The 24,472-nt window shown below is 40.3% G+C and overlaps 1 protein-coding gene across 32 annotated transcripts in view; it reads right to left on the bottom strand.

Annotated features, from left to right (window-relative positions):
- The window catches only part of gphn (gephyrin), a 334,022-nt gene that overhangs the window by 108,659 nt on the left and 200,891 nt on the right, over positions 1-24,472 (bottom strand). For 17 of the 32 annotated variants that reach the window (XM_062968004.1, XM_062968007.1, XM_062968030.1 and 14 more), the window contains 3 exons: positions 16,449-16,721; positions 14,540-14,647; positions 1,060-1,194 (listed from right to left, as the gene is read on the bottom strand). In XM_062968004.1, the coding sequence (XP_062824074.1) occupies positions 1,060-1,194; positions 14,540-14,647; positions 16,449-16,721 (516 nt within the window). The remainder of the gene's footprint in view (positions 1-1,059; positions 1,195-14,539; positions 14,648-16,448; positions 16,722-24,472) is intronic. The other 15 variants (XM_062968014.1, XM_062968016.1, XM_016995983.2 and 12 more) reach the window with 3 other exon arrangements.

The raw sequence follows: 24,472 nt of genomic DNA, 5'->3' as shown, positions 1-24,472 counted from the left end.
TACAAACAGAATTTAAATATTTAACTAAAGTGTTCATCAAGAGAACATACGAAATATATTTTAGCAATACTGCTGGTCTGTTATAGTCAAGACATATAATACATAATAAATGGAACGACATTTAAGCAAAGATAGTCAATGGCTAAACTGCAGATTATTATTATGTTTTTGAGAGAAAATTAATGAAATATTCTAAAAATTAATAACTTGACACTGGTAATCATTTCAAGAAACCAAACACTCTATTAAGTAAGCAAACACTGATTTTTCTACCTTTGTTTTCCTTTAAACATAGTAATACCAAACATTCTAGAACAAAAGCTTTGTGATAACAAAAGCACCAGTTAAACACAGATTGAAAATTCATGTTCTGAAAAATCATACTTTCCTAACTTTCCTTATTTGTTATAAAAATACAGTCATGGTGATTATTATACCAAACGTACTGGATCACCTGCATTAAAAATATTAGCTGTTAAATAGTATCTAAATTCCTGACTAATGTCTCAAAGGTTGGCATTAAAACTTTCTTTCTATGTAATTTAGAATTTCCAAAGAGAAGGCAGCAAATATCCAAAATAAGGTAAAACTATTTGGCTTGAAAATGTTTTAAAATGTTAATATATGACTAAGTCAGAAAAATGTCACAGTTCAGAGCCACCGATGTTTGCTTATCAGTATTAGTCCAGTTCTATTATTCTGGGGCAGGATTATCTCAACTTTCCTGTGTTAATAAAGCATCACAAGGGATTCAGATTCTCATTATCAATATGTAAATAAAGTTGAGGTTCACATATAAGAAACTTTAGATACATATATAGACTGGCAAGCTTAACAGAAGTAGTTCAATAGAAGAGCTGCACTGCTTCAACAGAAGAGCAAACCTTTCCTGCTCTTTTCTTTATCACACTGTTGCTTAGATAGCAATAAATGTACAAGCCAACTATATTACCTCTCACTGTCAACTGTATAACATTGCATGTGACTTCAGTATCAGAAAGCATTTATCAGGCAGATTAGACATCCCACCTCTGAGTGTTGACCAGACACTGGACTTACTTTTGGTGTTGGACAGGAAGCAGTGGAGAGGCGAGAAGTGGCCTGGGCACGAGGAGATTCTGAAGGGGTAGTGCTAAGTGAAGCTGTGTCTCGTGGAAGCACCTGAACACCACGAGATATGATGGAATCTGGAATCTAAATACAAAAATATAGTCATTTCACCTATAAATCACAATGATTGATAAATTAACTAAGTATCTATATAAGCAGACCTAAAGTACATTAAAATGTAATTCCCCCTTCACTCTTCCATCTATTCCTAAGTCCTGTTGCTGATTCGCAACTGCCTAGCCTAGCCTTACGAGGAAAGAAAAAGTGAATAAAGGTTCAAAAGATCATCTCAAGGAAAAATAAGAAGAGGAAAAAAATGATCCTTCAGATCAGTTCTAAGACTTTTTAACCTGTGTAAATTAAATCCAGCATTCAGGAAATCACCAGCAGCAAAGTAATATCTAAGGCCAAAGGAATAGAATAGTACTGTGTATACCATTATCCTTTCATAACTGTCATCAATGTCCCCTTGGCAATAAGAAAAGCCAGGAGTTCTTCAATTATATGGTTGGGATTCTCCCCTTCAACCATATCACAACCATACAATTGAAGAACTCCTGGCTTTTCTCTCTTCCTGGCTGTCCTTTTCTCTGATCACAATGGTGATTGTGTACTTGGTGGCTGATTGATATTATTTCAGTTGTATTAACTCTTGTTTTATTGCCTTATTGTGTTTTATCTTTTGTATATTGTGTAATGTATTTATGCTGTTGTTTTTGTAAACTATGCTGATCGGGCTTTGCCCCATGTGAGCCGCCCTGAGTCCCCGCGGGGAGATGATGGCGGGGTATAAATAAAGTTTTTCTTATTATTTTATTATTATTACTGTTGTTGTTGTTGTTGTTGTTGTTATTATTATTATTATTATTATTATTATCATCATCATCATCATCATCATCATTATTAGAGCATCAGCTCAAATTACCAAGCAGCCGTAATAACATCTAAAGCCTTCAGAATAAATATTTGCATTACTATCGCCCCTCAGAAATATAGTCTAACGCTACAGCATGGAAAAACATATTAATATGAATCAAATGTTAATTCCCTTTAAATAGTATAGTGAAATCATTCATTATAATAATATTTGTCATTTCCTGTAAATATAAAGCACCAGGAAAATCTCAGAGTCCAAAATTCAATCAGCATTTATTTATTTATTGATGGGAAGGCAGCCCAAAATTTCACTAGGCTGGGATTTGGAACAGAGATTTATAAACATATTTGTTTTGGAGAGGTGAAAACAATATTGGGGGCCCTGAATTCAAATTTAGTTGACATATATTTCTTATCCAAATCCTGTTTCAAGGAGATATGTCTGGAAAGACTGCTGAGGAGAAGGGGCAAAAGGCCAGCTCCTGAGGGGGATCCTCTTTTCCCAAGGAATCTCTGTGTTGGCTGGTTCCCATTTGTCCACCTGCACTCATTTTTCTGGAGGAAGGTTTTCAACAGCCTTCTCTGCAACCCTTTTCACATTTTTCCTAAAGAAGCTGTTCTGAAGTATTATCCAAGATAATTGCATTCAGAAGACGCCCTCCTCCCAACATCAAGGAAGTTACTTGGGCTTGCCAAAAATGTTTATGTAAATGTAAGAGAATCAACGCTGACAACTGGACTATTTTCCCAACTGTGAGGATGCCTCATAATTATCGAGTATGGAGAAATGAACACAGACTGTTTGTAAATTAATATGAGATAAGCAGAACACAACTTACACAGTTTTATGAATAAAGCATTTACAATAGTAGTAGTACCAATAATAGTAGCAGTGGTAAATTATTTGCTTATAACATCTGGATGCTGTAACACTGCATAGTGGGGAGTACTGCACAATTTATATTACAAATTTCACATTAAACTATAGATAAACATAATTAAAACTACTGTAACACAGACTACGTAAAACTACACTATGTAGTTTTTTTATTTCACATACACACTGTATTGCTTGGACCCTCAATTACTTTAATTATATATGATACAGATGTTTATATATATTCCTTAATGTGTGAACTCTCTTTAACACTTTTCCTATATATTTGATTTTTCCATTGTTGCCACCACTGTTTTTTATTTATTAAAGTAGAGATATATAATAATGCAATTGTTATTAATAATCTTTCAAACCCAAAGTTTTACTTCCACCATCAACTAAAGAGTAAGGTTAACTAGAGAAACTTCAGAAGTAAAATTCAGAAAGTGGGCTCAGTGCACCTCAGCAGAGTTATGTGCTGATAACTGGAAGAAATGGGCACAATGCTATAAACAGGGAAACAGACGTAAAGGAATGCATTCTTTAAGCCTTAGGGGCAAGAAGATATGTAAGACATCAGATTAATACAAATGAACGGAGAAGAAGGAACATTTCAGGTTTATTTGCTCAATAGTAGCAAATCACATACTTCACTATAAAAGCCTCCAAAACGGTCTATTAGATCATGAAAGGAACTGGTGTCTACAGTTTTTTTCTTATGGGAGCTTCATCCCCCCCCCCTCTTCTATTCTATACGCTTATTTGGTACAGTGCCCAGGGTGATGGAGAAGCCTAGCATTCCCCTTTCTTCTTCCTCATTACCTTTCCCCCTCTTTCCCACTAATGGGTATATTCTCCACTGAGTTTTGAGGTCATAAGGTCCCTGCTCAGTAGATATATAAAAGATGGCAAGAACAAACAGAGCAGAACAACAACAAAATATGATTATATAGCATGAAATAATATTGTGGCAGAAAATCTATGTAAATAAAGGGAGACAGACTGCTTGGAGAGCTGGGAGATTATTTATCATAGTCAAGCTTCATGACTTCCTAAGGGAAAAATCTTTGGAATTCATAGAGGAAGCAAGTCCTATTGCATGAAAACTAAAAAAAGAAGAAGAAAAAAGCTAATGTTACTTCTATTTCACATGTAGAATCTACTATCCAAAAGAACTATGTAAGCACACAGGAATTCATTTAGAACAGTGCTACTCAAAATCATGGCCCATGGACTATCACCAGCTGCTGATTTGCATCACATTTCCACGAAAGAAAGAAACAATAGTAGCATATGGGTAGAAATTTCTTTAGTAGAAATGTCCCTAGCACATTTGGTCCCCTCTAATATATCAATTTCACTTCTTAGGTGATGAAGTTCACTCCATGTGTATTTAAGACTATTGCTGATAAACTATTTAGCTACATTTCAAAAAATGTTTATGGTCGTCCGTACTGTATTCTCACTCGAAGCAAAATGATTGGTCTTCTGACAACCTCTCTATCTTCAGATTTCCACCCACTGATATATCAATACTGTCATTGTGGTAACATACAAATTGGCATCATCTTAAAAATTTTGAATATTGAATTACATTGCATAATAGCCGCACTGCATATAAGTCGCACACCCATTTTTGGGGTGCCAAAATTTGTATTTTTGATGTTCCTTGCATAATAGTCGCAACCTATCCTCGCCCCCCTCCCCCCCCCCCCCCCCGGCCTTTGTGCCTGCCTCTTGGAGCTACAGGGCTTCACCCACTAACCTGACTCTCTCCTCCAAGCTATGGGGCTTGCCTCAGCTAGCAACCAAGACAAGTCTCATAGCAGTATTTTTTCACTACATATTAGTCGCCAATGCATAATAGTAGCACCTCCCTTTTAAAAAGGGGGAGGGAAGTGAGACTATTATGTGATGAAATATGGTAGGTGGTTCAGGAATTTTATTATTTAAATGCAGGGAATCTGCTGATTAGGATACCAAAAAAATCCATAAAATGAAATCCACACAGCTCTATTCTTTTATTTCTTAGGACAAGAAATGTTCACATATACTCTTAAATATTGAGGGTACTGAGTCATGTGTTTGCCAATAATCTCTAAATTTTAACAAAATTCACATAATTTAAGTTTCTAATGCATCTGAGAACCTTTGATTTTCTTACTGCTGGAAATATATTTTGTATTTCTCCATGTGCCATCACAACAGGAAGAATTTAATTGATGAGATTGACTAAGCACACACAAATGTGTTAAATCTCTAAATCAGTAACTGGGAATTGGGTTTGGTTTCAAAGAGACCAATACTTTTTTTTTTTTGCTTTATTTTTTGGGATGCACAACCTCATTTTCTCATACCCTTCCCAACAGAGTGTTGGAAAGAAAACATCCTTCCCCAAAATATATTATTTAATATTGCACTATGTCTATCTCTTAAAAAACTCCACCCAGTTCTGTAACCTTCAGCTTGGATGATTCCTTCTGCTACACTGAAGCACAATGGAGAAAGTTACATGTAGAAGTGATAGGAAAAAGTGGCGAGGAAAAAGATAGGGCAGTAAATAGGAAACAGAGCAAGTGGAGAAGCGTGATAAAGATAGACCTGGAGGGCAACTAATAAGATACAAGGGCTAGTTCTACACTGGCATCCAAGATATCAATTTCAGCCCACTGTGGTCAGGTTCAGCCTCGCTGGGCAAGGGCCCAACTACCTCCACTTGTTTCACTGGTGACTACAACAGCGACACTGTGACCTACCTTACTTACTCTGGGGGATTATTCTTCCTCCTTCCTTGTCTTGTGATTCTTGACAGATAATTGGATGAGGGAGGAGAGAAAGCCCCCTCTCATTCCTCTGCTTTTGGGAGTCATAAGACATGGAGGGAAGGGATGAGGTCCCCAGAGTAAGATAGGCTACTGTCATGACCAGCGATTTGGATGCTTGGAAAGGGTTACTCTCTCTCCGGTTTGCAAGAATTTAAGTTTACCTTCCCTTCCAAGTAATAGTTCACAGGCTGCAGAGATTATTTGGGAAGGACTGATATGGGATCTTGTCATACTAAGGGATGGATATTCTGGCTGTTTCCCCTGAGATGAATCTTGATGACCAGGACTGATTCCCAAGATCTTGTTTTGTGCCTTGATGAATCCTGGAACTTGGCTGTGTGCTGGCTGACCTGAAACCTTATGTTTGGATGTGGACTGACTCTTTGGTGTGATTCTTGGATTGCAAAAACAGTTTGAGCTTCTGAATAAATGGTTTTATTTTTCCTGGATTACTTAACATTATTTTGCAAACTTTGCTCGTGCCACTGAACTTGGGACTTTGCTTCAGCCATGTATATTTTTGTCACGACCCAGGCTACAGAGCACCAATAACCATACGCTGAGGCCAGATTCTATCTAATATCTTTATTAAGGAAATATATAAAGTTAGTAAAAGCAAATGTAAAAGTTAGTCCAGAAATAGACCTTTCAGGGAAGGTCAAAATTAGTCCAAAAAAGCAATGTCCAATAAGAAATATTATGGTCCAAAGTTGTAATCCAATAACCGAAACACTCACTTTGCCAGGCAAAGTGAGGGGAATTGACAAGGTCCTTTAGTCCATAACTTGAGCGAGGCTAGGAAATAACTTGATACTTGAAACAAGGCTTGAACGTGGAACAAGGTAACTAGGAACAAGAACAAGGTCCGTGGAATAACTTGATAAAATCCGTGGTACAAGGCAAGGATTGGTCCTGGGAAACAAGGCAAAGTCCGTAGGTAAACAAAGGCTGGAAGCAAGGCGAAAGCTGGAAAGCAGGGCAAGGCTTGAGCAGGAGCGAGGCTTGAGTCGGAGCGCGCTGTCCAGACACAACTCGCTCCGTAGGCTGACGAATTGACTCCGCGAAGTTACTACGCGGTTAAAACACCTATATAGAGTCTAACTTTCCCACCGAAGCCGTTCTCTGGGAAACAGAAACGAAAGCTAAACTCTGAGACCAGATGCTAAACTCCTTAAAGATTCTCACGAGAAGCAGTCTTAATTGGCTACATTCTTAGCTGCAATTCTTGCACTCCTGCGCGAAGCTGATTCCAAACTTCTCTGTTGTTTACAAAACTCCCGGCGCAAGAACACGGGAGAAGTAGGCTCTGGGCTTGTTTGACATACTTCTGGGAGACAACTTTCTTGCAGGTGCAAGGTTCCCAGATCTGCCTGGGAAAGATCTGGCTGAGAAGATTCCAGTTCAGACTGGGAAGGTAAAAAACCCAAGTTTTCATCTTCATCAGGAATTACAGTGTCCTGAGCAGGACTACAAGGCCCATGGGTCATCACACTATCCCCCTCCTCAAGGCCCCTCCCAAACTGGGGCCCTCTCCCCGAGGTGCGAGGTCGTGGCTTGGCGGGATAGGTCTGATGAAAGCGACGGGTTAGATCAGGAGCATGGACTGTGGAGGCGTCTTCCCAAGAGCGTTCCTCAGGGCCAAAACCCACCCAGTCAATGAGATATTGTAGGCGGCGGCGGTGAAAGCGAGAATCCAAAATGTCCTCAACCTCGAACTCCTCCTCCCCATTCATCAAAACAGGAGGGGGGGCCGGTTGGTCTGTATCAGGACGCACACCATCCGCCGGAAGGAGCAGGGAACGGTGAAACACTGGGTGAATGCGCAATGAACGCGGAAGTTGGAGTTTGAAAGTCACGGGGTTTAATTGTGCCACCACTGGATAAGGGCCAATGAAACGGGCATCTAACTTCCGGCAAGGGCGGTGGGAGGGCAGGAAGCGAGTGGACAGAAAAACCCGATCTCCTACCTTGATTTCGGGGCCCGGCTGGCGATGTTTGTCAGCGTGGCGTTTATAGTCCTCCTTGGCTTGGTCCAGTTGCTGGAGCAAAAGTTGTTGCACCGCTGTGAGTTCCTGCAGCCAATCCTCTGCTGCGGGAACTTCTGAAGTTTCAATGACAGGGGGGAAGAAACGTGGATGGAAGCCGTAGTTTGCAAAGAACGGCGTTTCTTTTGTAGAAGCTTGAACTCCATTGTTGTAGGCAAACTCAGACAGTGGTAACAGAGAAGCCCAATTGTCCTGTTGGTAGTTTACATAACAGCGAAGATACTGCTCCAAAGTGGCATTGGTGCGCTCCGTTTGCCCATCCGTTTGGGGATGATGAGCTGAAGATAAGCGAGAGTCTATGCCCAATAGTTTTTGTAGTGCCTTCCAAAAACGAGAGGTGAATTGAGATCCACGGTCTGTGACTAAACTCTTGGGCAATCCATGTAGTCTGAAAACATGTTGAAGAAATAGATCCGCAGTTTCTTTGGCCGTGGGGAGGCCTTCGCAGGGAATGAAATGGGCTAACTTGGTGAAAAGGTCCACCACCACTAAGATCGTGGTGAATCCACAGGAAGGTGGTAGGTCAGTGATGAAATCCGCGGAAATTATTTCCCATGGGCGAGATGGGGTAGGAAGGGGGTGTAAAAGCCCTGAGGGCTTCTCCCTTCGTATCTTGGAGCGCTGGCATACTGGGCAGGTGTTGACATATTTTTCCACATCCTTGCGGATCTTGGGCCACCAAAAATCCCTTAGGATCAAATGCATAGTTTTAAATAGTCCGAAGTGTCCTGCTGGTTTGCAGTCATGACACAGACGAAGCGCTTTTTCCCTGCCCGGTCCGGGTGGGATATAAACATGATTTCTATAGCAGAGCAGCCCATCTTTAAGCGAAAAGGGAAAATGCAGACCTTGGCGAAGTTGGTCCTGCGCCCAGGCATCTGCTTGCTGACTAGCCCTGATTTCTTGAGCACAGATGGGTCCTGGAGTAGGGGAAGTTGAACCAATGGGAATGGATTTGGTGTTCCCCACCGTGAGCGTGGCAAAGTTCTCGGGTTGTAATAGTTGGGATTCAAAGGTCTCCTTGCGTCCTGCAGCGTATTCCGGTTTACGTGACAGGGCGTCTGCTTGCTTGGTCTGGGCTGGGGTCACATAATGAATCTGGAAGTTGAAACGTTCGAAGAATAAAGCCCAACGTTGCTGCCTCTGATTTAGCTTGCGGGCAGTTCTTAGATGTTCTAGATTACGATGATCAGTGTGGACTTCAATGGGGAATTTGGCCCCTTCTAGCCAATGTCTCCAAGTTTCAAAGGCTGCCTTAATGGCCAGTAGTTCTTTTTCCCAAATGGTGTAATTTCTCTCTGGTGTGGTTAGTTGACGAGAGTAAAAGGCACAGGGATGGAGGTGATCTCCCACCGGTTGTAAGAGTACTGCCCCAATTGCCACATCAGAGGCGTCCGCTTGCACAATAAAAGGGGTTCCAGGATTTGGGTGCTGTAGAATTGGCTGGGACGTGAATAGTTTCTTTAGTTGCTGGAACCCTTTCTCTGCTTGATCAGTCCAGCGGAAGGGCTGTTTTCCTCGGATGCAGCTAGTGATGGGGTCAGACCAGCGGGCAAAATCTGGAATGAACTTGCGGTAATAGTTCGCGAACCCCAAGAAACGCTGTACCTCTTTCTTGTTAGTTGGCGCCCGCCATTCCAATACTGCTGAGACCTTGGCTGGATCCATGGAAAGCCCTAGAGGCGAGATGCGGTAACCAAGGAAATCTACCTCTTGTAGATCAAAGGCGCATTTTTCCAGCTTGGCATAAAGTCCATGATCCCGCAATCGTTGTAACACCATTTTGACGTGGTTCTCATGTTCTGATTGTGATCTAGAAAACACCAAAAAATCGTCCAGGTAGATTATCAAGAACCTGTCTAGATAGTCCTGAAAAATGTCATTGACAAAATGCTGGAACGTTGCGGGAGCTCCGCATAATCCGAAATTCATAACTCGGGACTCGAATAATCCGAATTTGGTCTGGAAGGCGGTCTTCCACTCGTCCCCTTCCCTGATGCGAACTAAGTTGTAAGCCCCCCGAAGATCCAGCTTGGTGTAAACCTTGGCTCCTCGAAGCCGATCCAGTAGATCCGAGATTAAGGGCAGGGGATAGCTGCTCCGCTTGGTGATATTGTTCAATGCTCTGTAGTCCACCACCAAGCGTAGTTCCCCTGTTTTCTTCTTCACAAACATCACTGGGGAGGCGGCTGGGGATTGAGAGGGTCTAATGAATCCCTTACGAAGGTTTGTCTCTATAAATTCCCTGAGAGCTTCTTGCTCTGGTTCAGTCAGGGAGTATAGATGCCCTCGCGGGATCGGGGCCCCCTCCACCAGGTCAATGGCACAGTCATAAGGTCTATGTGGGGGTAATTTCTCGGCTTCCTTTTCATTGAATACATCCCAATACTCGGAGTACTTCTTGGGCAGGGTGATGATGGGCTCGGTGTCTGTGGCATGGCAGACCTTGGCTACAAGGCAATGGTTTTGGCAGTATTGTGAAGCAAACTGTAGTTCTCTGTTGGACCAGGAGATGTTAGGGTCGTGGAGAGTCAGCCATGGAATTCCCAAGATCACAGGGAAATGGGGAACCTCGGTAACAAAGAAGGAAATCTCTTCCATATGTTCCCTTATCCACATCCTGGTGGGTTCCGACCACTGGCTAACGGGGCCCGTCTTGAGGGGGCGGCCGTCTATGGCTTGCACCACACGGGCATTCTTGAAATCATGATATTGTAATCCCAGAGAGTCGGCATACTCTCTATCAATGAAATTGTTGGTAGCTCCAGAGTCTATCATGGCGTGGATCATGACGGGTCCCCTTTTTGCTGACCATAATGTGACCACGAGAAGGAACAGGACCCCGGTTGGCGGCTCTTGAATGGATTTTTTGACCGGGTTGGCGAGCCTCTCTACACCCGGTCGTTGGCTTCCCCCGCCGGCTGTGTGCCAGTCGGCTCAGACGCCTTCGTCTCCGTGGAGGACGCCGCCGCAAGACGGGCGGCAGGCTTCCCTTTGGCTGGGCACTCTCTGGCGAAGTGGCCCCCATTCCCGCAGTACCAACAGAGGTTTAAGCGTTGACGACGGGCCTTCTCGGCGGCATCTAATCTGGGACGCACATTGCCCAACTGCATCGGCACCTCCTCGCTCCCTCTGGGGTATGGGGATGGTGGTGGGGGTCTCCACACTGGACGTGGCTGAACGCTGGCGGGAGCGGGGGGTTTTGCCCCGGCTCTACCGCCCTGGCCTCGAACCCACTGTTTCCTGTTGGCAATCATGACTTCAGCCCGTAAACATTGATCAATGAGTGCCTCGAGGGTCTGGGGAGGATCCACCTTGGAGATTTCTTCCAGCATTTCAATGTTGAGACCCTCCCGGAATTGTCCTCTGAGGGCTACATCGTTCCAGCCGGTGTTGTGGGCCAGCACTCGGAACTCGGCTATATACTGGGACATAGGTCTGTCTCCTTGGAAAAGGCGACGGAGTTTGTGACCGGCTGCCTCCAAATTGTCCTCGATTCCCCAAGTCTCCTTGAGGTGGTCCAAGAAGTGTTGCGCTGATCTTAGGTGTGGAGAGGCTTGGTCGAACAGTGCCGTCGCCCAGTTGGCCGCTGGCCCGTCTAGAAGACTGTAAACCCATGCCACTTTGATGTCTTCTTGGGGAAACTCGGCAGCACGGGCCTCTAGATAAGCTTGACATTGGCGACGGAAAACATGAACCTTAGAAGCTTCTCCAGTAAACTTGGTTGGCAACGCCATGGCCGGAAGACGAATTCCGCGTTCCTTCAAACCCTTTATTTCTCCATCCTGTGCATTGAGCTTATCACGGATTCGGTCCACCTCATCCTTGTCGATGGTGTAGGTAATCGGCTGGCCGCTCGGCCCAGGTACGACTCCGGTAGACATTCTGGCCGAGGTTAATTGGTGCTTAGGGGGGCGGAGTCAAACTGTCACGACCCAGGCTACAGAGCACCAATAACCATACGCTGAGGCCAGATTCTATCTAATATCTTTATTAAGGAAATATATAAAGTTAGTAAAAGCAAATGTAAAAGTTAGTCCAGAAATAGACCTTTCAGGGAAGGTCAAAATTAGTCCAAAAAAGCAATGTCCAATAAGAAATATTATGGTCCAAAGTTGTAATCCAATAACCGAAACACTCACTTTGCCAGGCAAAGTGAGGGGAATTGACAAGGTCCTTTAGTCCATAACTTGAGCGAGGCTAGGAAATAACTTGATACTTGAAACAAGGCTTGAACGTGGAACAAGGTAACTAGGAACAAGAACAAGGTCCGTGGAATAACTTGATAAAATCCGTGGTACAAGGCAAGGATTGGTCCTGGGAAACCAGGCAAAGTCCGTAGGTAAACAAAGGCTGGAAGCAAGGCGAAAGCTGGAAAGCAGGGCAAGGCTTGAGCAGGAGCGAGGCTTGAGTCGGAGCGCGCTGTCCAGACACAACTCGCTCCGTAGGCTGACGAATTGACTCCGCGAAGTTACTACGCGGTTAAAACACCTATATAGAGTCTAACTTTCCCACCGAAGCCGTTCTCTGGGAAACAGAAACGAAAGCTAAACTCTGAGACCAGATGCTAAACTCCTTAAAGATTCTCACGAGAAGCAGTCTTAATTGGCTACATTCTTAGCTGCAATTCTTGCACTCCTGCGCGAAGCTGATTCCAAACTTCTCTGTTGTTTACAAAACTCCCGGCGCAAGAACACGGGAGAAGTAGGCTCTGGGCTTGTTTGACATACTTCTGGGAGACAACTTTCTTGCAGGTGCAAGGTTCCCAGATCTGCCTGGGAAAGATCTGGCTGAGAAGATTCCAGTTCAGACTGGGAAGGTAAAAAACCCAAGTTTTCATCTTCATCAGGAATTACAGTGTCCTGAGCAGGACTACAAGGCCCATGGGTCATCACACTTTTTATGTTTTGTAATTGGGCACTGAAGAGACTAAACGTTTAAGTTACTGCTTTCAGTAAAGCCTGTGTTTGCACAATCTGGGTGTTGTTTCTGTTTAGGATTGCCATAATTTGGGAAGAGGATTTGAGTTTATGTCTCAGGTTATTCTAACCTGGAGTGCAGCCACATCAAACGGCTTTCCCCAGGTTAAACCAAATCAGCCCATGTGTGTTTTGTGGCCTCTTGTATTGTATAGCGTGATTTTTGTCCCTGGATTATAAATGTAACTTTCTAATTGGTTCTATCATAAAAACACATTAAAGAGTTATTAAGTGCAAAAACTTTGTTTTTGCGGGACATCCCACAGTCCATTTTGCTATCATTTTTCAATGAATATCTCATAGATTCTAAACTAATTCAACATACTTTGTGGAAGCCACAAAAATGAGGTTTCTGGAGTATAACAACTACTTTCAAAGTAAGTACTGCACAGTTAAACAAGAAATAACACTTCCAAACCAGAAAAAATAAATTTTGTTACATAGTGACCTAAATGGTCAGATGTGTTCAAGGAGCAGTAAAAAGAGGAATTAATGAAAGGAAGGAGAAAGGGTCAGCAATCTAAGAGATAGAACCAAAGGAAGGATGGGAAGGTGAATACAGGCTAAGGAAGAAGAGAAAAGAGAGGTGTGAGGAAGAGAAAATCAATGGAGCACATTCTGTATTCCTCTGGTTTTTGTAGTATTTCTCAACTTGCTTAAAGTCAAACAAAGCAGTTAATTCCATTGCTTTGGGAATATGGAAATCATAACGAAATGTAAGTATAGAAAAACTAGAGCTGTACTACACTGAAAACAATTTATCTCTACTCCACAGAAAAAAGCAGGCAGAAGAACCCTGCACTTGATTAAGTTTGTTGGCTGAATGAGCAAGCAGGTAAAAGAAGAATAGGAATATCGCACTTGTGTTACCATGGGAATTTTTCTAGCTAACTTTATCCTGCTGCATACCAGCCCAAGGGAAAATTGGTGCATAGCTGAGAAAGGAGAGCAAAGAAGACACTTTTGCTATACCTTGCATCTGAATTCCCCTCCCCATATCTCTAGGTCTAGTTCTGGGAATGAAAGGCTTCCCTTCCTCCCCTTTTTCTCCTTTATTCAGTCATATCCCTTCCAGAAGCCCATGAGGGGAAAGGCAATTTGCTTTCTTCTCTCAGACATCTTGGAATATATGAAGTATAAAGGGAATGGACAAATCGAAGGAAGCCCCCTACTTTCTTCCATCACATTATATCTTACCATATAGATATAGGAAGTAGATAGTGGATACAAGGAGATGCTTCATAATACCATTAGATACCCATTTTCCAGGTTAAATGGATTATATGTATTATTTAGATTCCAATAGTAATGTGATGAAATTATTATTTGCTGCAGCATGGGGATTTTTATACATGACTAAATGAAAATGTTCATAATATTTAACACTTTAATACACTGTTTATTTAGGAGGGGGTGCTGCCAAACATACAAAAGAAAATAGTGTGTAAAAGCAAGCAAGCAAAAAACCAAAAAACAAAACAAAACCCCACAAGCAGAACTAGAAAAGGATTAGTAAGTGGGAAGGAAATATTAGTGATGGATAATCAGTAACAGCATCTACCAGAAATATCTGCCTGTAACACAAGGCTTCAACCTAGTAGCAACAGAAACCTTTAAATTACTATTTCACACCTATAAGAAATAATCTTATATGCTACATAATTGAGAAAAGTGTATAGAATAGTAATTTGGGACTTGTTTGCTCAGAAAACAGATAAATACAGTGGGAATAAAACAAACAGTTATATTTTCTTGTTATACAGAGAGAGAAGGCAGCCAGCATGTTGGCAGATATTCATGCAAAATCTTCTGGTAGGTGTGTCTTACCGGTTCTCCTGCACTGCCTGCTGAGTGATGGGAATAACAGATGAGACCAGGAATGGGATGTTCACCATATGCCATGAAAGCAGCAGAACCGATGTAGGATGGATGCTTCTAACGTACAATACATAACAACTATGAATATGGTGACTGGACAACATGAAACTAAACAAGCAAAATGACACAGAGGAAACATGGGTGAAAACAGGTGGAATACCTAAATGTCCAGTGTTCAAATGAGCACAGCCAGTTTAAACCTCAGGTATTTTCTGTTTTTAATGTTTTTCATGTATATTTTGAAACATTCCAGGAGAGAAAATGGCTAACATTACAGTAGCCCCAGCTAGGTATTGCAGTGTCCTATCTCCACCTGTCTCCACAGAAGGAGGTTAAAGCACACTTGATTCTACATTCACTGGCAAAGCACAGAAGTAGATAAAGAGGCCATATACAGAGACAAGCCACCACACAAAACAGTCCAGTAGAATCTACTTCTCATTGTTTGACAGAAAGGACTATTTCTTAGCCTTAGTTGGAGATCCACGTTATACCCTCAGGGAATGCCTAACCTGACCCTACATAGCTTCTGAAATCTGAAATCTTATGCTTAACTTCACATATGTCTTATTGAACTCACATCTCTGTTATTTACTTCTGAGTAGATATTCATAGAATTACACTATGTAACAAAATTTGAAAAAAAAATCTGTTCTTGGTTTGAAAGTGTTATTTCCTGTTTAATTGTGTGGTACTTATTTTTAAAGTAGTTTTTATACTCCTGAAACTTTGTTTTTGTGGCTGCCACAAATTCTCTTGAATTGGTTGCAACTCTACGAGATATTCATTGAAAAACTATAGTAAAATGTGCAGCAGGATATCCCTCAAAAACAAAGTTTTTGCAGTTTAATAAACCTTTTCCATGTTTTTATGATAGAATTAGGAAATAACATTTATAACCCAGGACCAAACATTATGTTACATAGTGTTATAGTTATAAACTCTGGTTGTAGAATATAGAATTCAATTCTAGGTTGTTGAGGCTCAGGTCTCTCAAAGTTTGGCTCAGACTATGTATTAATGCCAACATTTACAAATATTTCCTCACAGAGATAGCAAAGGAATGCTATTACCAACAGAATGACACCCAGTGTTCTGGACTCATTTGAAAGCAAGTATGTACAAGCAGCAGCTATATTAAAGGAAGCCTCAACTTTTTTTTTAACCAAGATTAAAAGATTAGAGCAGTGTGGAGGGTATAGTGGCTCTGGAAATATTTCTATGCCATCTGTATTAGAAAATAATGTTGCATTTCTGCAACTGAAAAGAGAAATGTAAGGGTTCCAGACACTTTACTTCTGTTTCTAGAAGCCCCAGCTAGTGTGGCAAATGGTGACAGATCATGGAACACATAGTCCAAGAGATCTGAGTGTTTAAAGATTTTAACATTAGCACTTAAAGGAACTATTATATTGCAAAATGGTGGGTTCTTAGAAATAAAATGTTGGTTTGAATTTTGATGAGAGAGACTTCCTGTCTACTTTCGCTTTACTATAGCCCTTGGAACCAACTGAAAGGTAATTCCTGATGACTGAATAGGCCTCTGGTTTTGTGTTTGATGCAGCATGGATGCTGCCGGTGCAGAGCAGAACTGACAGAAATGAGAGACGGCCTTTGTTTGAGCAGAAATGCATCCCTCTTGTCTTAGTATTTATTGTCATGCTTGATATAAAGTGGAAGAAATGAAAGAAAATACACATGATAGAGAAAACAGAATTGTGCTTAAATACCAAGCTCTTTTACCATTATATTTACAGAATGATGAAAATCATGTGTGTTCCTGAAAGGTAACAAGCTGTTCAGAGAAAGTACCTGAGACAGAAACTCATGTGCCTCTTTGCACAGGACCTCAACTCACCTTAGCTGCAATGGCTGCAGCAGTTATATGAGAGGAGGAACTATCCTCTGTTGAAGCAACTCCACTATCTTTTTTCTCTTCCTCCTCTTCCTCACACTGTACACCTTTGTCTTCTGTTTGCTTGTGTGGGCTGATGGTTGGAGGAGGAGAAAGAGGTGGTGGCGGTGAAGGTAGATCTTCAAGTTCATCATGCACCTCTTTTACTTTTACAATGGCATCCCGCAAAAGGTCAATGGCATGAGGTAGGGCTGGCAGTATAAACTGAAAACATTCCTGTGCATAATGAGAAAAATGACAATGAAGACTTACCTAAAAAGGATCAAAGCTACTGAGCAGTTTTAATATTAAAGTGAACTAAAAATCTGATTATGTGGTTTTATGTGTGCAGCATGCACATTTTGAATTCACTGAAGTTATTTAAATGTTTCTATTGCCGTTACAATATCTGTACCACAAGTTTTAGCTGCTAGGCTTTCTTTTCATATGGTTTTCTCCTAATCACTTGAAACATTTTGAAACCAGAAAGGTTACAGAAAGTGTTACACAGAGTAATTGTATAAAAGGTGTAGTGTATAAAAAAAAATATACCAAGATTTTGTTTTCCTGCCTATATTTTCCTACCTATATTTGTCTGTATAATACTTGCATGATTCCTAGGATTCTTAAGAAAAGGAAGAAATATATATTTGGAATAATAATCTAATAGCCTTCCAATGCCACTTTGTTCTTGGGAAGTGCTCAACTACTGTACAAGTACTCCAACTCCATTTACTATTAGCCTCCTCCAATCTCACTATCTGTTAAGAGAGGCATGAAAGAGCACCATAATTGTCTGATTTAGATAAACACCATCTAGTCCAGAATCCTGATTGACATACGCTGACAGATACAACTTCCTTGATTTTATCCAATCCTTCTTTAAAGCAATCTGGGTCAGTGGCTATTTCCAAATCTTACAGAAGGGGAATTGTATTTCCTGTGTGAAGCCGTTCTTTCACCTGCCTTCAATTAATTATCAATTAATTCACACCATGTTTTTCTGTGTGTAAAGGATAGGGGAGGGAGAAGAGACTATAATTATGTAGAAAAACTCCAATTTGAATACTTTCGACTGATTTATGTCTAGCATTCAACCAAAAATCACCCAGCATCATGTTATTTCTCATCAGATGAGGAATGTTTCTCTTCACCTTGCTATCTTTCAAAACAGGACCAAATTTTAGTTATGAGGTCAAAGAGACTAATGAGAATACAGGGAAATTAGGGAGAGTAGTGGATTAAGAAACAGCTGCACCCCTGGAGAAGGATCTGTTGCTTTCTTCTCTTCTCTTTTCATTCATTTTACATTTTGTTTATCTTCATATTTTGTTACCATTTTCTGTTTGGCTTAGAGTGTCTGGATCTTAGCGAGAGTTCTGGATTTTGTCTGAGAGAGTTCACTGGATTTTATCACAGCTTTAGCTTGTCCTCTTTGCTATATACCATCTTTTTTTGTGTGCAAAAAATGATGTCTTTTACTGTGCAAAAGGCTCCTGAAATACAGTGTGAAAGGGCCTTTTGAATTCTCTGGCATAGGGCTCCTCATCTTCCCAAACTGCATTTCCCAGAATTCTGTGCTTTTTCTGTCTCTTCCCCAGTAAATTCTGCTTTCTCCCTGCTGCTTCCCTCTCATAATGGCAAAAGGCCATTAATTTAAAGAGGAGTTGCAGCCTTTTTGGCTTTGTTTTGCTTGTGCTGAAAATGAAACTGACTTTGGGAGGCTTCTGAGGTTTACAAAATTCAAATGAAAAAGTATTGGGTATTTTTTTCTTCTTAAGTTTTTGACACAGGCCACACCAATGTCTCTGATATCACATCGTAAGTAGTAATTTAACTAATTTGATCTGACTTATGACAACTAATAAAAATGTGCACATCCCAATGATACAGCTGTATTTTTGTCTTTGTGGAAGTTCAAAATTAACCTTGTTTTACTTAATTTACCTTTTTAAAGGTTTACTTAATTTACCTTTTTAAAGGTTTTCCACTGGGACATCATTTAACATATCACTTTCTTTTCTTCCTTGAATAATCTTTACATTTGGAATTTTCTTGGACACCTAACAATGTACCTTCCCCTGAGCGTTCAGAGATCTATCCCTGGGAACAGAGAGCAATCTTTCTGCCTCAACATAAGCTAGTTGCCTAGGAATATAAGTTTTTCATTTAATGGTTGCATTTTTCAGTAATTCATTTATTTTCCTCTGAGTTATTACACAATAAATCTTTATGTTAAATACTTGATTATCTGTATATCTGCCATAACCTACATACAATTTTCCAATTTATTTTTTCAAATTTTTCAGAGGGCAAGCTCAGAATTCAAAATGACATTAACAGATTGGAGAATTGGGTGAAAACTAACTAAAGGAATTCTGTAGGAATAAATGTGAATTATTACATCTAGCCATGCAAAATGAAATGAATAAACATAGGATGGGCGATACCTGTTTTGAAAGGATAAAATAAATAAATAAAACTTTATTTGTATTCCACCCTATCTCCCCAAGGGGACTCAGGGCGGATTCCAACATACAATGGCAAACATTCAATGCCTCCGTAAACAAACAAATACTGACACAAAATCCCAGAGAAACCCCACTAGGATCTAGGGAACTTAGCATACTCAAACTAAACATGAGTCAATAGTGTGATGAGGTAGCTAAATAAGGCCAATGCAATTCTAAACTACATCAACAGAAGTATATTGACTAGATGAAGGGGCGTAGAAGTACTACTCTATACTGCATTGATCAGATCTTACCTAGAATACTATATCAAGTTCTGGTCACTAAAGTTAAAAAGAAAAATTCCAACAATGGATTATGATGCCCCAGAGCATGGTGGAATCTTCTTTTCTGAAGATTTTTAAATAGACGCTGGATGACCATCTATTGGGAGTGCTTTGATTGTGTGTCCTGCATGGCAGGGAGTTGGACTGGATGACCCATGTGGTGTCTTTCAACTCTATGATCATATTATGATCTTCACAGTAGGACAACCAAGATGTTTAAAGGTTTTGAAGCCAAGTCCTGTAAGGAATGGATTAGGGAAATGGGTATATTTACCGTGGAGAAGAAAAGTCTGAAAGGAGATAGGACAGCTATCTTTTAAATTGGAAAGGATAACATGCAGCAAAGCACTTCAGTGACTATGACATAAACCACTGGATTCAAGTTTTTAAGACAGTCCCACATAATCATTGGGAAGAGCTGTTCAATGGTGGAAGCCCACCTTTACTGTTGTGTCTCCTCTATGGGGCACCATTGGGCCCAGGAAAAGAGCTTCAACTGGACCATTAATAAGCAGATGTTTTAATAACCGAATCTCTTTCCATTCCAGAATATATAGTTTTTGACCTAACAATCTCTTTGTATTTAAGGAAGGTTCCCAATCACTTATCAGTTTCCTTAAACATGCCAGGCACCAGGATCTCTACTCCCTAAATATGTTTCCTTAGCACTGAAACTGCTGTCTCCCTTCACCTTACTATACTGAGAAAGAGAATTAGAAGAACTGTAGTCCTAATGTATTCAGTAAGCCCTTAAAAGATTCAGTTTGAAAAAGCCTATCTGTATTTAATTTTATTTCCTGTTCTTCATCTGAAGTATCTCATTATCTTTCTGAGACTTACGCTTCTATAATTTCATCATGCCAATCTTCTTCTTCCACAATGTATGACTGTTTAGTTTTCCTTGCGCATTTTCTATTTCCTATTGCTGTTCAATTCATTAGTATATACTGTACAAATTATTTCTATAATTCATTGCTATCTAAATTAATTATGTATGATGAATCCATTCTTCTTAAATCTGAATGATTCTTTACTGCTTTATAATTAATTTCCATCAAATGTGATTGATTGTTACAGTTGGTAAATAATGAATGTATTTCTATGCTCACTTCTCTAATCAGTTTGCAAATCAGGAATAATATTTATTTGCTGATTAGTATTATTAGAAACTGCTTTAGAAGATGTCACAATTGAGACATCTCTCCAAACCATTTTCATACCCTGGATGGGCATTAGAGTATATCTTGATGTCTGCCTATGCCCCTCATCTATATTCTTTACAAACATGGATTGCAGGGATTGCATAAACTGTAGCGTCATATGCTGGGCTGGCATGCAATCTTGGGTTTTAAATTGCATCTTCCTTTGTTTCTCCAGCAAAGCACAGAACGTGTTAATTATAACTGACAGTACTTAAGTCTTGCTCTGATGCTCCTCTGCCTTTGTTTCACTAGTGGAGCTATGTTCTGACACAACCCAGCTCTCTGGCTTCAAGCCCTCCAATTCATGGAGGTGCCCATAACTCTTTTTATTAATTTCACCTCCTGCATGGCTGTTTTTTCCAGCCTTTGAAGTCTTTACATTTATGTGGCCAACTATGATGGTTTCAAGATTTAGTGCCATTCAAGGTGTTTATCTTCGTAGATAACATATAAAGCGCTTTACTTTTATCCTTTTAGCTTTTCAATCTGTGCTTACTAAGCCATTTACTTTACTACCTTTTCCCCTCTCAAACTCATCTCCACTCTTTGAGCCTGTTAATAATTTCCTCTGCTTTGCTTTCATTGGATGTCATTTAAAAATCCTTAAATCATCCTTAAGTGTGACTCCTGAGACATGCTGGGCAGTGGTAATCTGGGTAGCAGATTTACTCATTTTCTCGTATTCCTCAACTGGCTTTTCTGCCATCAGGGAGATTGAATGAATTCATTTGTCATTGTCTCAGTAATGAACTTCTAACTTTTCTTCCACTATATCCCACTTTCCTTCCACTATATCCTTGCTGTACTGATTCTAAACCAGAGAAAGGTAAAACACATCAGGTTATTAGAGCAGAAGATAAACTGAAGGAGAAGGTGGGAGACCTAACGGTACTAATGGAAAAAGGATGTAGGCACCTGCCACTTGGGTTGACATGCTCCTTATGCTATCCCAAATATGCTGTCTTTAGAAGTTTGTAAACAAGAGTTTGGATGGCCACCTCTCAGGAGTGCTTACATTGTCTATTTCTTGAACTGGATGTTAAGGTAAATGGTCCTTCTAAATTGATGATTCTATTAAATATATTGCACATGTTAGTTGCTCCAGGTTAACTACTATTACATTGTTCCACCCAAAGATAGCACATGAAGGGAAGGAAAGATCTTTTAGAGAAGTGGTTCTCAACCTGGGGTCCCCAGACGTTTTTGGCCTTCAACTGCCAGAAATCCTAACAGCTGGAAAACTGGCTGGGATTTCTGGTAGTTGCAATAAATAAAAATGGGAAATGTATACAGTTTAGAAAACATCTACAGCATTATAGATACATGCCTCAAGGTCTACATATAATCACTCATGTTATGTGCATATTTTAGAGGTGGCCAAAAATAATTTTACCTAGTTACTTAACTGGCACACGTCAAACAATCAAGCTAGAAAACTACAATACAGAAAAAAGTTTAAGGTCATGAAACTACACAAAAGTATTCCTGAAAATATAACTTAGAATCAAACAACCCATCTTGTTTCTTTGTTATTTCTCTGCTAGAAAACCTGAGGAAAAATAGCTTTTCTCTACAATCTACATGATATTCACTATGGTGGAATAAATGATGGCACCTCACTGAGCACTACGACATGTGAACAATTATTCTTCTTATCTCCTTTTATTTCTTCTTGGAAACCAAAGGGGAACCTCCATCTAAGATTTCCTGGGAGTTAGACCTGGGGGGAAAACAGTAAGCTGTTTCCAGTTGAGGATGTTATAGGCAAGCCTTCAGCAAGCTGGTCAGAGAAGATGGGAGCTACATTATAAAAATATGAAAGGGCTTCAGGGTATTGGGAAGAGTGTTGTAGTTTAAGCAATCAGCTTTAGAAGGAAGTTTTTATCAGTTCCTGCTTTGAATGAGGATGGTGTTAAAGAAGATAGCATCAATGCTTGCTCTGGAAACCTGTGAAACAAGAACAGTTGCAGATATTGGCTACTACATCATAGGCTATAACGTGTAACTTTCTGATGATGGAGTTAAGTCATTGACAGGATAGGCAGTCATGCCAATAAATTGCAATGGGGCACAATGTGTCACCAATGTCCTGTTGTGCAATGGGAGCTCAAATGCATAACATGTGATGATTAGCAATGTGTCCTGTTGTGCACTGAAACAGTTGAACAAAAGTCACACTGTTGACATGATTTGTGCCAAGGTCCTGGAGACAAAACTAACTCTGTCCTTCCTCCCCCAGAACATGGGTTTTGCACAGCATCACATCTTTATATGATTGTAAGTCAATTTTCTATGGTATAAGTGCCTAACAAGATACCAGCCTTTGTCTCTAAAATAGGCAAGACATGTCCGTTTGAATTTGAACTTTGATTTCAGGAGGGAGGCTTTGTAATTTTCATGTATTGAATTTAAGAGTAAATCCTTTTATACATCTCTACAAAAAAGAAAAAAAGAAACAACAGTACTGCTGATCAAGACAATAGTTTCTCCTTTCCTGCCATGAACCTTTTGAATGCAATGTGCAGCACCATACACAACAGTTGCCTCCAGAGAGAAGACAGGATGACTTGCAAACACAAATAAAAGCAAGTCGAAAAAAAACTGCTAGAACTCTAGAGAGTTCTCTACAGTCCTGTGTTGGAATTGTTCAAAATAAAAATGAGAAGAAAATATTTGCTTGTATCTCTGAGGTATGCACAAAACTTGGGAGCTCTCCCCTTAGGCCAGGGTTAGAAAAACTACCCTGTTTTACAGTGGATTGCTCAAAAATGGAGCCAGTTTCCATAGTCTGCCTGCACAGAACACAAAAAAAAACTTTGATAGGCTGTGTGACTACACAGAGAGCCACTTAAAAATAAATTACAAATAAGTGTAACTCTGGTTGTGTGTATTTTATGTTTTGGTGCAGTCACACAATTAAAGCCTAGTGTTGGAACTTCTTAAGAGGAAAGCTGGCACTTCTCATAAGTTTTACAGCTGTTTCCCTTCCTTCATTAACTCAATGAGAAATACCTTTATGACAGATGGTTTCTACTGCAATGTTATCTTAGAAATATAGTTCATATCAACACTTTTGGCAAATGTAGCCCCTGAGGCTTGAGCTCCTCTAGGCTGAACATTAATTCCCAAGAGACTGCACACCTGGATTGAACCATAATAATAAATGAATCCATCGGGTAACAGGCAGTATAGACACTCATTTATATCTCTTTCCAAAGATTTTTGTCAACTCTGAGCTCTTGAGCCTCAGAGGTCTTTTGAAATCCTAAGAGTATAGATTATTGTTGAACATATTGTTCAATGGGTAATACAAAGAAACTGAGAAAAAACTTTAAAGATTTGTACCTAGCCAGGACAAAAGATGAAACATAGGAAACAAAGAATCATGTCTCAAAACTTAAATTTCACTAGTTCTTCAAGTTGAAGATTTTCTGAGGTTCTACTGTGTGCCTGTGGAGAAGAAAGCTCAACCAGAGCTTTTATGAAAAACTAGAAAAAATGTTGGAAACAGCCATGCCTGTTGGTGGCATGGCCAGTTCAAACTTCTGCCTGGTAACTCCCTGGTGCATCCTGCAGGACAATCAGTGGGTGGTAGTGGAGCTATGTTGCATTTTTGGGAACTACTTCCATAAGGAGATACTAGATCATTCCATACGCAAAGTTGTTGAAAGTACAACCAGTGGTGTAATTGAATTGTATCAGCAAAATGCTTGATAGGATCTGTCCAAAAACAGAATGAGCAAAATAGCTGAGGGGAGCTCTACTTCAGAAACTCTGAAAGGAGCCATGCAATTGTATGGAAATGAATAGTTCACACTTTACTGCAAAAACAGACGCAATCGTAAAGTTGGCACCATTTAAAAATAAGGGCCTCCCAATTATGAGTACATTTGCAGAATATTATGTAAACACATGTACATCACAAGCACATAATATACAAACTCAAATTGATATTAATGAAAAGCAATTCAGTCCAAGCCATTGAATAT

Source organism: Anolis carolinensis, chromosome 1 (assembly GCF_035594765.1).
Source record: "Anolis carolinensis isolate JA03-04 chromosome 1, rAnoCar3.1.pri, whole genome shotgun sequence".
Taxonomy (NCBI): Eukaryota; Metazoa; Chordata; class Lepidosauria; order Squamata; family Dactyloidae; genus Anolis; species Anolis carolinensis.
Note: the sequence above shows the minus strand (reverse complement) of the source record. Positions and strands in the feature narration are given on the sequence as shown.